Below are 16,980 nucleotides of genomic sequence, written 5' to 3'. Positions count from 1 at the left end.
CTATGAAATTTACTTATGGGGTTTTTGTTGTTGTATCTTCTTGTTTTCTATGTTTTCAATATTGAGCATGTATTATTTAATAATTAGAAAAATGAATGTCCTTAAATAAATCTAGCTTTAAAATTGAATTCTCGATTAGTAAGTATTCTGATATAAATACAGCCACATATAATCACAGTTATGTGTTATTCTCATTTCTAATCATTAAAAGTTTTTCATGTTTTACTTAATCAGCTCCAAATATTGAGTTCTTAAAAAGTTAATGAAAGAATGTATAGAATTCTGCTATTTCAAACTACTTCTTGTTTCAACAACATTTGCAACCCATGTTGATTTTTAACTCTACGCCTTTACCTATGCTTATAAATAATGGTGATTAGTATGAACAGCAATAGCCAAGAGAGAAGGCCTGTTCTTTATGTAGTAAAGAGAAACAAACAAATAACTAATTTAAAAACACTAAGTTATATCTAAATTATTGCCAGGTGTAATAAATTAGCAATAATACAGAAACCTCAAAGTTAAGGGTTTTATTCATTTTAGTCATTGGACCTAGATAATGGTGAATTAAATCATAAAACACAAAGCTATTGATTTCGATGGCATCTGCATTTGCCATGGGAGAAGTTTGCTAATCCTGCTTTACTAAGATATTTTATCAAAAATAAACCTTTCTCTTTTCAGGTCTGAAGTCTTTTGTAGGGATCCTGATCCATTGTTTGAAGAAACTCACTGGGGTCATTATCCTAACTCTCTTCTTTCTGAGCATATTTTCTCTAATTGGGATGGAGCTCTTCATGGGCAACCTGAAGCATAAATGTTTGCGATGGCCCCAAGAAAATGAAACTGAAACGCTGCACAACAGAACTGGAAACCCATATTATATTCGAGGTAAGAATCCTGTGCATCTATATCAAAAAAATTAAAACTTTTCTTACTGGCAAAACATTCTTCACAGAAATGTTGAACATTCAATTTCAGAACAAATTCGACTTCAGAACAACCTTCATGTCAATGCCATAACTATGCTCAAGTACTAATTTGGATCAGTTTCCTTTATCAGGATAATAAAGTTCCAAGTCTTCAGACAGTTAAATCAGGGAAACCTAAGTTTGGAATTGCTAAAACTTGCAAATTTTATCCTTTCAAAAATAAATAAATATGACCAAAGTCTTAATTGCAATTTTATCAGAGTACAATCCTTATGATACTACCTTTCTTCGATAAAGTTGTTTAAAATTTAAATGTAAGTGTACACATTAGAAACTTTGGGGTGATCATATAAATCAAAAAATGACCTACAATATAGAAATTCTAACTATTGTTTTATTTCAATTGCTGCTCATTTTAAATGATTTGAGTTATACTTTGATGAATAATGAAAATATTTTAGGCTAACAGAAATAATGTCAAACAAGTATTGCTTAGCCCTTATACATAACTAATTCACATGCCTGATCACATATCTTCACCATAATCCTGCAGAGAAGACATGAATAACCCCTGTTACCAACAGGGAAACAGAAGTAAAGAGAAATTCTGTGAATGTTCTAGCGTACTATAACCACTCGGTGGCAAAACTAGGATTCTAGCCAAGCTCCATCTGGCTTTAAAACCCATTCCCTTTTCACCAGACCATACTCTCTTATTAGATTTTTCCCTCATATTAAAATCATCAGTTCCTTTCTGACAGTATTTAGAAAAAATCAAAAGTATATTGTTCAACTAATAAAAATAAAATATTGATAAACCTTAAGTAGTCCTTCTACCTTAACTTTATTTATACTTTGGATTTAATAAGTTCTAAAACAAATCTTAATAAATTTTACTCTTTGGTTTACCCCATAATATGATTATGATGCAAGTAATACAAAATTATTAGTATATATGTGAAATGTTTCCTTATTATGTAGGTCTATTCCATGGTCTTAATTCTATTGATAAGAACAATAGGAGATGGATGTTAAATCTTAGATTCCAATTGAAATCCCCTTTAGTTTCTTTGGTGTTGTAATTAAAATATGCTAATTACTAAAAAGTAAACAAATTTTGCTACTTCACTGGTTATTGCTAAGAAAACAGAGTCCAAGTTCTTTTCTTTGTTAAAGTATGTATATTATAATGAAATCATTTTAAAGATTATCACTTTAATATTTGTCCAATTCTAGTCATTCTATTTTCTCAAATAACGTGTTAGGAATTGCTGGAAATATATTTGCAAAATATTATTTAACCTAATTTCCGTGTCATAGTCCTTGTATTTAGAAGAGCACTTGGGACTGCCCAGTTCTAATGTCAAATTTCATTTGGTTTTTGACTGTCACTCAAAAGTGTTGATCAATGGTTCCTAACTATGATTTTTAAATTCTTCTAAAATTATTTTAGGTGACAAAGTGACATTTTCTGAGATTGGTGTAATTCAATTTTGTATACACGCAACACACACACACACACACACACACACACACTCACCAGGGCTGATCTCATGGGTTTGATTTTTGTGATTTGAATTCAGAACCTAAAAAGCAATGCTACTAAGCATGTATGTTCCCAACCCTGGTAACTGATATCTATAAATACACAATTTACATTTTGATTGATAGCAGATAAAAATACCTGTATGAATTCTATGGGCTATGACTCAGATTAGCTCAGATTATGATTGAAACTAGGTGATATCAGGACAAGTAATTAAGCGGCACTGGACGCTCATTGTAGAAAAATAAGCTGCAAAGTGAGAAGAGAATGGAAATTAAACCCAGAGACAGAAAACTCTGATCTTCTGTTCAGGAAGATCATCAGGAATAAACCCTGGAAGGAATAATCCTCAATTTTCAAATAGATTAGTCTTGGGAATTTTTCTTTCAGGGTCTGGTCATACCTGGCTGGAGTAGGTGGATTGCCAGAGGTCTTTTGGCCTGTACACTGGATGCTAGGACAGCCTCCTAGATTTGAAAAAAAAGGGGAAGAGGCAGGCTCTGTGCTCCTTCCTTCTCACTGTACAGAAGGATGCTCATCTGTACAGATTTAATTGGGTTTCAGATATGCTGTTCACTCAAGATTAGATATGGAATATCATTTCTTTCTTATTTTTCAGAAACAGAAAACTTTTATTATTTGGAAGGAGAAAGATATGCTCTTCTTTGTGGCAACAGAACAGATGCTGGGTAAGTGGTATTAATGTTTTCTTCTATTGTAACCAAAAGTGAGGTCTGGCAGTTCAACGCTCAAAAGCCGGTAAAGAGGCCAGGTTGGTGGAAAGGAAAGTTTGCTTTATTTTCGGTGCCGGCAACTGGGAGCAGGGGGGTGGGTGGGGAGAGGGCAGCAGCCTATGTCCAAAGGCCGACTCTGACCCCACCGCCCTGACGATCAGGGAGCAAGAGCTTTTATAGACAGAGGGAGGGGGCTACAGGCAGAAACAGCGCAGTCAGCTCTGACAGTCATCTTGATATTGGTCATCGGTGGTCTGACCAGCATCATCTCGATTGTTTTAAGTGCGGTTAATCTTCAGTTCCAGGGTCGGTTTGTTCCCATTTCCTTGAGGCCAATTCTCAGAATTATGGCAGCTTATGTCATGGCTACAGTCTGGTCTTCATATACAATGGAATATTACTCAGCCATAAAAAGAAACAAAATTGAGTTATTTGTAGTGAGGTGGATGGACCTAGAGTCTGTCATACGGAGTGAAGTAAGTCAGAAAGAGAAAAACAAATACCATATGCTAACACATATATATGGAATCTAAAAAAAAAAAAAAAAGGTCATGAAGAACCGAGGGGCAAGACGGGAATAAAGACACAGACCTACTAGAGAATGGACTTAAGGATATGGGGAGGGGGAAGGGTAAGCTGTGACAAAGTGAGAGAGTGGCATGGACATATATACACTACCAAATGTAAAATAGATAGCTAGTGGGAAGCAGCTGCATAGCACAGGGAGATCAGCTCGGTGCTTTGTGACCATCTAGAGGGGTGGGATAGGGAGGGTGGGAGGGAGGGAGACACAAGAGGGAAGAGATATGGGAACATATGTGTATATGTATATGAATAACTGATTCACTTTGTTATAAAGCAGAAACTAACGCACCATTGTAAAGCAATTTACTCCAATAAAGATGTTAAAAAAAAAGGTTAATGAAAGAATGTATAGAATACTGCTATTTCAAACTATTTCTTGTTTCAACAACATTTGCAACCCATGTTGATTTTTAACTCTACGCATTTACCTATGCTTATAAATAATGGTGATTAGTATGAACAGCAATAGCCAAGAGAGAAGGCCTGTTCTTTATGTAGTAAAAAGAAACAAACAAATAACTAATTTAAAAATAGTGTTATGTCTAAATTATTGCCAGGTGTAATAAATTAGCAATAATACAGAAACCTCAAAGTTAAGGGTTTTATTCATTTTAGTTATTGGACCTAGATAATGGTGAATTAAATCATAAAACACAAAGCTATTGATTTCGATGGCATCTGCATTTGCCATGGGAGAAGTTTGCTAATCCTGCTTTACTAAGATATTTTATTTTATCGAAAACAAACCTTCTTCCACCTGCTGGGGATTTCAGTATCTATAGACAGTTCACAGGATATGGCTCAGAATATTATCTGTAGCCCTTGAGAAGGAACTAAAGGTCCTTGGCTATGTTTAATGACTAAACTATTATTATTTGGTCTCCTTTGACTGTTTTCCTCTGTTTCTACTTTTTCTCACTTCTCTGATTAAGCTTATTCTTTGGTTAAAGTTTTTCCACAGACAAAAGGCAGGCTGAGGACATGGGAGAGCAAGGACCATAGCGTCCTGCTCCGTTTCAGTATCCCTGATCAATAGTATTTATTTAATGATTATTGCTTTTATTAATGGTTCCCATTTGATTACATAATCTCATTTACCATCAAAACCATGCTGAGAAGTGTACAATATGGAATACTATTAATCTGATTTTACAGAAAAAAGTATAATGGATAGACTAGCTAAATGATTTATTCAAGGTCAAGAAGTTAGTAAATGGAAGAGCTGGGACTTAAATAAGAATCTAATTTTCTGTTTTCAGTGTGCCCCAGAGCTAATAGGACTTATCAAGAAAGACAATATAATCTGTTCTTCAGCCAGAAGATTTTGAAGAAAAAAAAATTAAAGATATGATGTTATTTCACTTATTTTATGGCTTGTATGTCTTTAATGAATATAATTTACATTAATAACAAGCTGATTGCTCTTAAAAACAGTACTTATAAATAATTCTTCAGTGAGATGACAAAACTCTCAAGTTTTATTGTCCTATAATTTCAGATGAAGAGATAAGAAGGTAGAAATAGAGTGCTTCTCAGCAGTACTACGACTCAGTTCCTTATGTTACTTCCCTAAGCCGGGATGACTTGACACCCATGTGTAAACTCAGCTCTTTCTTAGAAGCTCTGGGCACAGACTGACAAAAAAGCACACGGGAGAGGGGAACATGAGTTATGCAGTTTAGTTGTATTAAGGTGATTTAGACATATTGTTGCTTACTCAACTCTTTTGCCACCCTACTGCTGGGCTTCCTTTCTGTTTTCAAGTCCAGATTGTGATTTCATCTCATCGTGTCTGCCCCATCCCACTCGAGCTAACCCTTTCAATGGACATTCCAAATTAAATTTGACCTGAAATGCATGTTGAAGATATCTGGTCATGGATAGACAGAATCACAATGATATAGTATGTCAAGGCCAGAAGAGAAAGTCATACAGCGTTTCACCTGCAACCATCATACTTTGCTGCATGGTAAACTATGCCAAAAGTTGGTGCTTTAAGACAAGAACAGAAATTCATTTGTTCAGATTTTGTAGGTCAGCAATTTAACAAGCCTCAACATACAAGTACTTTTTAAACCTCTGCATCACAATTGTTAACCATTAACAAGTATGCAAAACAAGTCACATGGCCAAAGTTCCAATAATGTAGGAGGAACTACAGAAAGGTGTGGATGGAGGAAGCATGATTTATTGGGCCACTACTGTCATAATGGACTACAACACCCAAGCCTCAGTAGGTAAAAGTATGAAGACTCCATGAAAGGAAATGAAATAAATATTTAATCATCTTTCTACCAAACTGCCAGTTCTGCTTATAAGTTATTGATAATAAATTTTTTCTCACTCTTAAATAATGGGATGTAAGGGTTTGAGGTGAGATCATTTAAAAATTAAACCCTAAACTACTACAGTTTTATTTTTATCAGCGTTATTTTCCATCAGTTATACTTTCACTTTGATACTGGGTAGTAAAGAAATCTTTAACAAAAGGCTTGGCAAAAACCATTTGTGAGGCCCTGTTGTCTTTTAATTTAATTAACACTGTTCACTTATATCAACTTAAAGTCTAACTCATATTCAGCTTTTTCCGCTGGGAATTGTTTGGGAGAAGACTACTCCCTGTGGAAGAGGGAGCCCTTTATTATTCATGGGCAGATGTTCTATATTTATGATTTGACCATAATCTGAAAGTCACCTAAGAGTAAGCAGTTTTTCTTTTCTGTGTCTTAATTAGTCAGTGTCCTGAAGGATATGTGTGTGTAAAAGCTGGTGTAAATCCTGATTATGGCTACACAAATTTTGACAGTTTTGGCTGGACCTTATTAGCCCTATTTCGGTTAATGATGCAAGATTACCCTGAAGCACTTTATCACCAGGTAAGAACACAGAGAATCTGCACTGCATGGAAAAATGGTGCCATGCTCCTCCTTTCTGAAATAATGATCAAATATAATACACTGTATTAAATTTTTATGTGAAGAAGAATTTGAGGACAGAAGAAAAGAGGACGAGAATTACCTAATGTCAAACTGTATGTTAAAACTGAGCCCAAGTCTGTGTTCTTATGTATGGTATTGATATCTTATTTAATCTTTGAAACAATCCTACAAGGATATAAATATGTATATGAGCTTTTTTATGAAGACCCTAAGATCAGAGCATTTAGGTAATCTCCCCAAAGTTAAAACACATGTATCTGCCAGAGATCACTATACTGCTCTGTGGTCTCAGACGTTTGACATTAGCTAAGTAAAGAGCATTTCTAAGTACTAATTCTTTAGACAAAAAAATTGAACCTATGAGATTACCATGTATTAAGAAATTATTTGTTGAATGCCCACAATGTACTCTTTCTCTTTAATTCTCTATTTCTTCTCATTCTCCTTTAATATTCAATCAGGCTCCAGTTGTAATAGCAGAAAGCCTGCTGTTATGAGACTTGAAATCAAAATGCTGAGAGTCCTCCTTTATAACTGATGATTTGTGTGCCATAGTGTCTCAGAAGGATATAATACGTGCTCACTAAAATAGAGATTCAATTTTCCTTTTAAGAAAAGTTCCAGCACAGTGGAATACGCAGTGTCATTTCAGCAGCATAGTTAATATCGAAAGATATTAGATAAAATAAATAAATTACTTTAAATTCCAGAAGTATTTACAGTTGAAGAAGAACACTCTTTTTAAACACACACACACCATACTTTTTTTTTTTTACACCATACTTTTTATGATTGAATAAATTATGGTGTGTGTGTATGTGTGTTTACAGGCCATTAATAATGATAAGGGTAATATAATATATTTTTGGCACGAAGGTTCATAATATATTATTAAATGAAAATCAAGTAAACCAAACATGCTTGTAGTATAATTATATTTCTGGTAGAAGTACATAAAAATATTACAAGTGATTTTTTTCTTTATGCAAACTATATTTTTCTAATTTTGTAAGAGTAGTTATATTGTTATTTCCCAAAATTTTGACAAGCATCAATGCCTGCTCCACAACACTATAAACTTCTTATTTCTAAAATGATCTCATCATGTTATTCTCCTTCTAACAATCCTTCAGTGATTTCCAAATTTCTATGGGATGAAGTTCAAAGTCCATATGCATTGTCCATAGTGCCCTTTAAAATCTAGTCTCTGCATTTGTTGCCAGATTCATTTCCCAACAATATCCCAATTATATACTCTCTGCTTTATTTGAGTCAAAAAGACTTGCTGTTTCCTAAATGACCTTTTCCCATAATTTCTTGTTTCAGTGTGTGCAAATTCAAGTTTCTTCCATCTTCTGTCTCATGCCTCAGATTTATGCCTCCAAGCTATATTTCTTGTTTGAGCTTTTCCCCAACCTCTTCTTTTAGAGCTGGACATATTCTACATCAGAATTCCATGGTACCCTGTAATTGCCTCAGGTAGTGGTTATTTTAATTGCTTGTTCAGCATTTCCTCCCATTAGGAGATACACTACCTAAGAAGAAGTATTTTGTCTTATTTTAATTTTTGTATTCTCAGCATCTAACACATAGAAATGCTTGATGAAATTTTAATAAACAAAAATATAAGTGAATATTTATGGGTTATGTTACTTTATATAATAGTGAATGTCTTGCCTTTTTTTTTACAGCTTTCAAAGTACGTTAGCTAATTTTCTTGGTAACATTGGTCTAAAGGCAATCCTCTCATACAACCAGTGAAATGAGAAATCAGTCTGGGAGTGCCCTGGTGCTGGAGTCTTACAGGACCTTCATCATTATTGTACTCTAAATTTTTATTGACTAGTGTAGATAAGGTTTGCTTTGATTTGGACTGGATTTTTACTCTGAGCATTGCCCTACTGAATTAAACTGACTATGGCTAGGGAAATTTGGCAATTATTCCCAAAGAGTACAGCTCATGTTTTAGAGAATATCATTCCCCGTTAATTCAACAAATATTTATTTGACCCAGGTACTCTTTGATACAGCATCAGTACGGAAATGAACAAAGCAGATTGTCAATCCTCATGGAATGGAGTTATGTTTAGCAATGGTTAATGTTTACTGCATACTTGCCATGAGCTAAGATCTTCTCATACATTGTTTCATTTGATTTTCACAACAAATCTATGACAAAGGGGTATAATTAGCACCTATTTCCTGCTAAAATATAATAGAACTAGAATTTGTATACTTTTCCATTCTAATAAGATTGTATACTTTTATTCTCCATCAGCTTCATATAGGGGAAAGAGCAAAAGTTTTGAATTCAGGCATTCCCCCACAGTTGTGAGATCTTTGTCTATCTAATTTTCATCTCTTTTCTGTGGTAAATACCACATGAATGTTTTGCCCAGAATTAATAAAATAATAACCATAAAGTATTTATTAACGTACATGTCCTGCAGTGTACTCCATGATATCTATTACTAACTCCTGAATATACTGTAAATGACAGCCATTTAGTAGGAAAAATATTTAACCACATCCTAAATAGCTGACTCACTGGGATAATCGAGTTTATTAAAAATACCTTTAAAGAAAAACATACTATAGATTAATAAGAAATTATTTCTGACTAAATGTTAGAAGTTCGTATTAATTTGTAAACATTCTTAACTCTGTTATATCAACACAGTATTTTCTGTAAATACCTGTCTATTGGTTCAAATGAATACTTAAAAATTAAAACTATTCCCATTTGTTTTCTTGAAATTTGTTCATATACTTTTAATTAATGACGATAAATCAGTGGACTATATTTTGGATTTGTAATATCTACTTATAAATTTAAAATTTTTCTGATATATCTTAGGTAATTATTATGAAATAAAAGCTAGTCAATGCGCAGTTTGGAAATCTACAGTTTTGTATTTTTCTATCCACAAATGACTTCATATAAGTGAATGATATGACTTTCCTTTGTGATTTGTCTAGAGGTTCATCAACAAAGCAGGTATTCTGACAGATATAGACATATTCCTGTTCCTCACCCCTTTGAATAGACCTGATTTTGTACCTCGTTGCGATGTTTCCATAAAGTAAAGTTTCAGAGGAAAGTAATCTCCAAACAGTCATTCTTTGACTTTATTACACTTCGTATAGTTAAAGATTCTACTGCAAAGTAAATAATCTTTCATATTCAGACTGTCCAGCTTTCTTTATTGAAAGATGACAGTTTTTTCCTTTCAACATGTTTACTCTGTTAATGAAGACATAAAAGTCAGATGTTCAGCCTGAATTAATTAAATTACTAAGTTCTTCCCTGGTTTTGTACCATATATTTTGTACCTTACATATATGTCTAAATTGAAGAGCTTTAATTTACTTCTCCAGGTAGAGCCAGTACTTAAACTGTCTTGTGATTACATTCCACTTATAAATAAATTATTTTCATAACAAAATTTCATTTTTCACTTTAAAATAACAGATTGCAGGAAGACAAATAACGTTTCCTCTCTGTCTTGTTTTCCACCTCTCCTTAGGTCCTTTATGCTTCTGGGAAGGTCTACATGATATTTTTTGTTGTGATAAGTTTTTGGTTTGCCTTTTATATGGCAAGTTTGTTCTTAGGCATACTTGCTATCTCTTGTGAAGAAGAAAAGCAGAGAGCTGCTGAAAAAGCTAAGAAGATTGAGCCGGAACTTCAGCAGGCTTTAACGGAACTTCAAGAAGGAAATAAAGCAGCAGAGGTATAGCTTTTTTAAATGCTTTTTTGGAGTCAGAGTTTATCTTCTTGGAGCATATTGTCTTCTAATAGATGCTCAATATCTGTGTGTGATACATAAGATCATAAGTGATTTTAATAGGAGGGCTCATTTTTGCTACATAACATTCTTTCCTGAGTGTGGTGTGGTAAGAGTGACCAACATTTTTACGATATTGTTTTTGCTCCAAAATGCATATTACTACTGCTGATAAACTATGGATATATTATATATTTTTTTGAACTTGACTTCTCTTAATGCAGGTATAATTTATTAATTTAAACTTGCTTCAGATAGCACATAAGAATTAGCTTTGGAAAATTTCGGTGTTCAACTCAAAAGTGACAGTGCCTTCCATAATTTACAAATCAGCAAGTACTAAAAGCATGGATCGAAGTATAGTACTGAAGTTGTAAAAAGAGGAAAAAAATTTTACTTTATTGACTTTCTTACTCGTTCAAGAGGAAATGCACTGTGCATCCTGACCTAAGGAGTTATTTTACCTGTGGAATAATTAAATCCATGATCAGTAAAACTTAATACAGTTTTACTCTAATTTTCAATGACCTTAGTGTTGTGTTTGAATATATTTTCAGATGTTTAGCCTCATAGCAAAAGATTTGGCCCATGAATCTAAAAGTATTGACAGAAGTAACATTAAAGAAGTTGTAGAAAATTATCTTTAAAAATCTAAATTGTGCCATAAGTGTGCAGAAAAGAAGAACAGGACCTAGAAAAGCAACCAGAAGTAACTTTCTTATATTCCACAGGACCTAGCTATCTCACACCTCCTCTTAGGTTTAGAGAGGGATAGGTTTAGCTCAGTGTCCTAATACCCCTACCCAGAAGCTGTCAAGGTGTGCAGTGGGCAGAAGCCAAAGCAGCCTAAGGGGGACGGGACCCATGCCTCGTCTGAGGTGTTGCTCCCTTCCTCTGTGTTGGGAGGAGCCCCCCTGCCAAGGAGCTTGTTCTTTGGAGGGTGCTTGGCCCAAAGTGATCACAAGCAAGTCCAGTGCTCCCACCCCACTGGCCTAGTTACAGGACCCTCACTTGTGGGAGGGGAACCATGCCCTGCCTTCTTTTCTGTCCTTCTGGAATATTTATTTTTGCACTCTTAACACTTGCTAATAAAGATTGTCTACACGGGAAAAATACTCGAACTATATTTTCTAGTAGATGTAAAAAGGACAGATTGGGGAGCAAACAAAAGATAGAAAGGAGCTATATCCAGGGTCCTCTCATATAAAAAAGATAAAAAGAGCTGAGGAAAAGTAAAGGGCAAAAGATTCACTCTGGCACGTGTAGTATGGCTGGCTAAGAAGTTCATTAATACCGAAGGCCCCTGCTGGGCCAAAAAGGGGAAAATGTTAACTTCCCTTTTATATAACCCTTTCATTAAGTTGTCATCAGTAGAGAAGCTCTAGAAAAGTCATTCCACTAAAAAGTGGGTCCTGAATGATATGATATAGGATCATACCAAATGACAAGTTATTGATAGATATGTATATCTATGAGGTTTCAATGCATACAATTGAAAAATGAAGCAATTACAGACCGTATGAAGAAAACATGTATAAAAAGAAGCTATCAAATATAGCCATCATATCACCCATGAGGAAGTCACAGAAAAACAAATTACAAAAGCTTTCTGTCTCTAGAAATGAGTCTGAGGTCCTTCATATTGAATGATTGTAGTCTGAATGATATGTTGAATGTGTAATTTGTTTTCAAGTGGCATTTCAAATGTCAAGAGCTACACACAAATGCATTCAAGAGCACAATACTTCTCTTATTCCAGATGAGATGCCCTATTAGCTCTGCTTATGAAGAACTTAGATTATTTCCTAATTTCCCAATATCTCCATTCATTTGGCTATTTGGATCACATAAAGCCTTTCTGGTTTTAATTAAAATCTTTCAATTATAAAAGATTTCTGTTCCTGGAAGAGTACTAGAACATTTTGTCATGCAAAAGTTTTCTGGGAAAATGAGAATAAAAGTTATTTTCACAAGATGTATTTTCTTTTCCTTTTTTATTTATACATAAGAAAACACTGGACAGTGAAGAATTTAAAATGGAACATACTGAGGACCCTCTAGGTGACCAACCTGATTTAACCCTAGACAGATTCTAATTCCAATGTTGGAATTACTGGGAAATTACATATGTGTTTCATATTCTCACATTATAAGAAAACAGTACATCATATTGGCTAAAATCAGAGTTTTGCAGTCAGATAAATATAGATTTAAGTCCATTTTAGCCACTTAATAGATGTATGATATTTGCCAAGTCTGTTAACCTTTCTAAACTTCAGCTTCTTCATCTGTAAGGTGTGTATTATAATATCTGTGTCATAGGTTGTTGTGAGATTCAAATTAAATAAACGTTTATAAAGCACTTAGCACTGCTTAGAATATACTAAGCAACTGAAAAAATGGTAATGTCTAATTATAGGAAAGACAAGAACACAACTGCAAGAAGGCACTGCCGTCCATATGGAGAATACTTGTCAATATAAAATTCTTTAAGTCTTTGACTATGTCTCCCTTTTAGGGATAATTAAAGTAATAATGATGGTAATAATAGTATATAATGTTTATTGAGTGTCAACTATGTGCCAGACACATAATTAGTGTCTTCACAAATTCTCAAATTTAATCTTTATTGAGAAGTTCCAGTTACAAAGTTTGATCTATATTTATTGGTAATTGATTTCTCAACACTGAGAAAGAGAACCCATTTTTCATCACTTTACCATCATTGTTCTGGAGAATCAACACTGAAACAATATTATTTCATCAGTTACACAGTTTGTAGGTGAAACTTTCCTATGAATTGTCAGTTATTGGCAAAACCTTAGAAAAGAATGATTTATACAACTGTAGGAATATAAATATTAAAAAAAAATTTGCCCATCTAAACTGACATCCTTATAGTTCACCTGTATAATTAAACATTATTGACAATATTCTGTATGTTAGACATTGTATTAAGCATTGGAGATTTTAAAATTAATAAATACAAATACAGTGTCTATCATCATGAAGCTAATGGTCTAATGGGGAGATAAACTATAAAATTACTATAAAAATAAATTGTAACTTTAGGACCACCAGACATTATGTTTCCTGATGTTATGAAATAGGAAACATAAAACACCACAATATATTCTTGCCAAAATCCACGCTAAGTCTAATATGCCTCTAGATCTAACCATCTTTTTCCAGAGACTATAGGAAAGAGAAGAATGCATTAAATTAAACTAAAAACACATAATCTGCCAAATTAAGAATGTGGAAAATTCTACAATATAAGTGATTCAGTGTCTTTAACAAATCACATAGGCTAAATAAATTTAAAATCATGATAATCAGTAGAACTGCAAACCAAAAAAAATGCATATCATTTTGTATTTTGATTGGAACAAGTCAACTATAATAGAATGTTTCTGAGCAATGAACGAAAATTGAGCATGGTCTGGGTCTTGGATAATATTAAGGAATTACTAATTTTGCTGATTGTGATAATGGTGTTGTGACTATCTTTTTAAAAAAGCTTATTCTGAAATTTTATGATATCTGAAATTTGATTTAAAATACTTCAGGAAAAAAGTAGGGTGAGTAATACATGAAAAGTGGAAAGTATAACATCATTGATGGTTGAAGCAACCTATTGGGTACCTGGTGAGTATTATTCTCCACTAAAAAAATTAAATGAAAATACGGGAAGTGTTAAAAAAGTGAGAAACATAGTGCTTTGAAAGCCTGTAATAAAGGATTTCTCTGAGTCAGAAAGGTTTTTATTGAGGACTTGGCACTTGAACTGAGATCTGAAGAATGAGTCCATTCTCTCTGGCAGGAGGGAACAGGATGAGTCAGAGGATTAAAAAGGCCAGTGGGGTTGCAGTAGAGAGAGGAAGTCTGGGTACAAGACGAACACTTCAGGTGTTCATTGATAAATGCCAGAAATATGACTGGGTTCTTCCTTTTTCATATCTCCCCTCCAGAGAAAATTGAAACCAGCGGTGAAAAGAATCCTAGCCCCTTCTTCCAGTTTAATTTTAATGCTGGATTGTCTAAAATTCAGGCATATGTCCTTATTAGCTCTTAAACTTCCAAAAAGGAGATTTTTGAGTCATAATCCTTTCAATTTACATTGTAAACTAGCTATATCCTTAGGAGTTGGCCAACGTATGGGCACTTATTGAGAAGTTCAACTGAGAGAAATATATTACTAGACTGATATGTGGTTTGTTCATTTTGTATCCTAAAACATGTCCATAGTTCAAGCCAAATCACTAATGAGCACTGACTGTCTCAACAATAACGTTATTACTCTCCCCACTCCACTGCTCCCCCCATCACAGCTGATGAACTTTATTGGATTGCTCTTTGTTGTAAATTCATCAAACATTGTCACCGTCACTACCAGAAGCAGCTCTATGAGAAGTAATTCCTCGGTATTAAGAATATAGTGGAGGATATTGTTCACGATATGACAAAGTATCATCTTTATGAAGAAACACCTGGGAAATTTCTATCAGACTTTAATAACAGAAAAATTATAGTTCTGTTGGTTTTTAACTCTTAGAAATTTGGAATTATATAAATTATCACATATTTTATGTAGCCTTGTAAGTCAGCCAAGAAAATACTTTCTGGAATAAGCATTGGTTTAAATAAATAAATTAGCTTCACATCCTGAGCTTTTGCGTACTTTTTCAGTTAAAAAAAAAAAAAGTGAGGCAACAGAGATCTGTAGATAAAAAGAATCTGTCATTTTCCTGATGGAACTCAGTATGTAGTACAGTTGGTTTTTACCTCCTCTAGCTCTAGTATTTAAATTAGAAGGACTTGACTCCTACGGAGTGAGATGAATGTGATGATTCCCTTGATATCTACTCTGGGACTTCAGATAGACCTCAGCAGAACCTGCCAACTAGGGTGCTCTGGGTATGGGTTATCAGTGAGCCTCAACCACGAATCTCCTCAGTGTTAGGGCAGCAGCAGGCCCATGCCAGTTATCTCTATTCAAAAGCTGCCTCACCTATTAAAATTTATTTACTATTTATTTCACCTATTAGGCTCACCTATTTACCAAATTAATAAGCATACAAATATTATTATTCTCTGTGTGTACCAAGTGTAAAAACTGTCGGGAGCTCTATGGTGCAATATCATCTACCCATTGCCAGTTTCTTACAGTTTAAATTCAAATACAAAATTTATACATGGTCACTAGAAACATCTGGGGCCATACTTGTGATAATCATGAATGTGTAGAACTTGTAACATCTGCATCGAAGCCGAGGAGTTTTGAGTGCCTTTCCACTGCAAGGGTTCTTTTTAACTCTGTAGCCACATCAGCAAAACAGAGGATGTCTTAAAACCATTACTCAAGAGTCATGAGGGACGGAAAGATGTGATTCCTTTTTGGAATTATCAAATATGTTCGAACCAAAAATATCCTTTAAAATTCATTTTATTACCTGATATTACATGGGACATATTTCATCATCTCAACACCAAATAATTGATTTTATCAAGAGAGTTTACAAAGTCATAGTTAACATATCCCCAAGTAAAAAATGTAAGGTGTTAGAGAAATGTAAGGTGTTATTGTTCAGTAGCATGTTTGCCAACTGGATATTCCACAATAATTCTAAACTGTACACTGAATTCTTTGTCAAATATGGGTAATACCACTATCATTCTCTGGTTTTCTCCTTTTATAGTTGACCTCATAATATAAAATGATTTTGTTGAGTTGCAAGTAATACGCATTCATTTTCCAAATAATCCTAAGTCAGTTTAATAATACCTATAGTGTAAAGAGTGCCAAATTATGGAACACAGAAAGGCTTTTGGAAGTAAGAATCAGCATTTTAAAGAAGGCTATAAGCCTTCTTATAGTTATAGTCTTAGATCTACAAAGGGGAGAAGCCAGTATTAGACTCATCAAATTTCTTTTTAGACCAAGACTACAGAAATAGAAATGAAGAAAAGATCATCAACTTCTATGATTACTTCTTTGGATATGTTGGATGATACTACTATCAGACATAAAGAAGGTAAAGTAAAAAATATTTAGACACTATGGAAGGTACCATTCATATGATTCACTTTTTAAAAAATTAATTAATTAATTAATTAATTAATTTATTTATTTATTGGCTGTGTTGGTTCTTTGTTGCTGCCCGCGGGCTTTCTCTAGTTGCGGCGAGTGGGGGCTACTCTTCGTTGTGGTGTGTGACCTTCTCATTGTGGTGGCTTCTCTTTGTTGCGGAGCATGGGCTCTAGGTGCGTGGGCTTCAGTAGTTGTGGCACGCGGGCTCAGTAGTTGTGGCACGCGGGCTCAGTAGTTGTGGCTCGTGGGCTCTAGGTGCGCAGGCTTCAGTAGTTTTGGCACACGGGCTTAGTTGCTCCGCGGCATGTGGGATCTTCCGAGACCAGGGCTCAAACCCGTGTCCCTGCATTGGTAGGTGGATTCTT

General features: G+C 34.3%; 1 protein-coding gene across 4 annotated transcripts in view; it reads left to right on the top strand.

Annotated features, from left to right (window-relative positions):
- The window catches only part of SCN7A (sodium voltage-gated channel alpha subunit 7), a 76,563-nt gene that overhangs the window by 22,544 nt on the left and 37,039 nt on the right, over positions 1 to 16,980 (top strand). For all 4 annotated transcript variants that reach the window (XM_059928018.1, XM_059928019.1, XM_059928017.1 and 1 more), the window contains 5 exons: positions 685 to 891; positions 3,098 to 3,167; positions 6,532 to 6,673; positions 10,264 to 10,470; positions 16,463 to 16,559. In XM_059928018.1, coding sequence (XP_059784001.1) covers positions 685 to 891; positions 3,098 to 3,167; positions 6,532 to 6,673; positions 10,264 to 10,470; positions 16,463 to 16,559 — 723 coding nt within the window. The remainder of the gene's footprint in view (positions 1 to 684; positions 892 to 3,097; positions 3,168 to 6,531; positions 6,674 to 10,263; positions 10,471 to 16,462; positions 16,560 to 16,980) is intronic.

This window comes from Balaenoptera ricei, chromosome 7, assembly GCF_028023285.1.
Source record: "Balaenoptera ricei isolate mBalRic1 chromosome 7, mBalRic1.hap2, whole genome shotgun sequence".
Lineage (NCBI taxonomy): Eukaryota > Metazoa > Chordata > Mammalia > Artiodactyla > Balaenopteridae > Balaenoptera > Balaenoptera ricei.
This window is presented reverse-complemented; position numbering and strand designations above follow the sequence as displayed.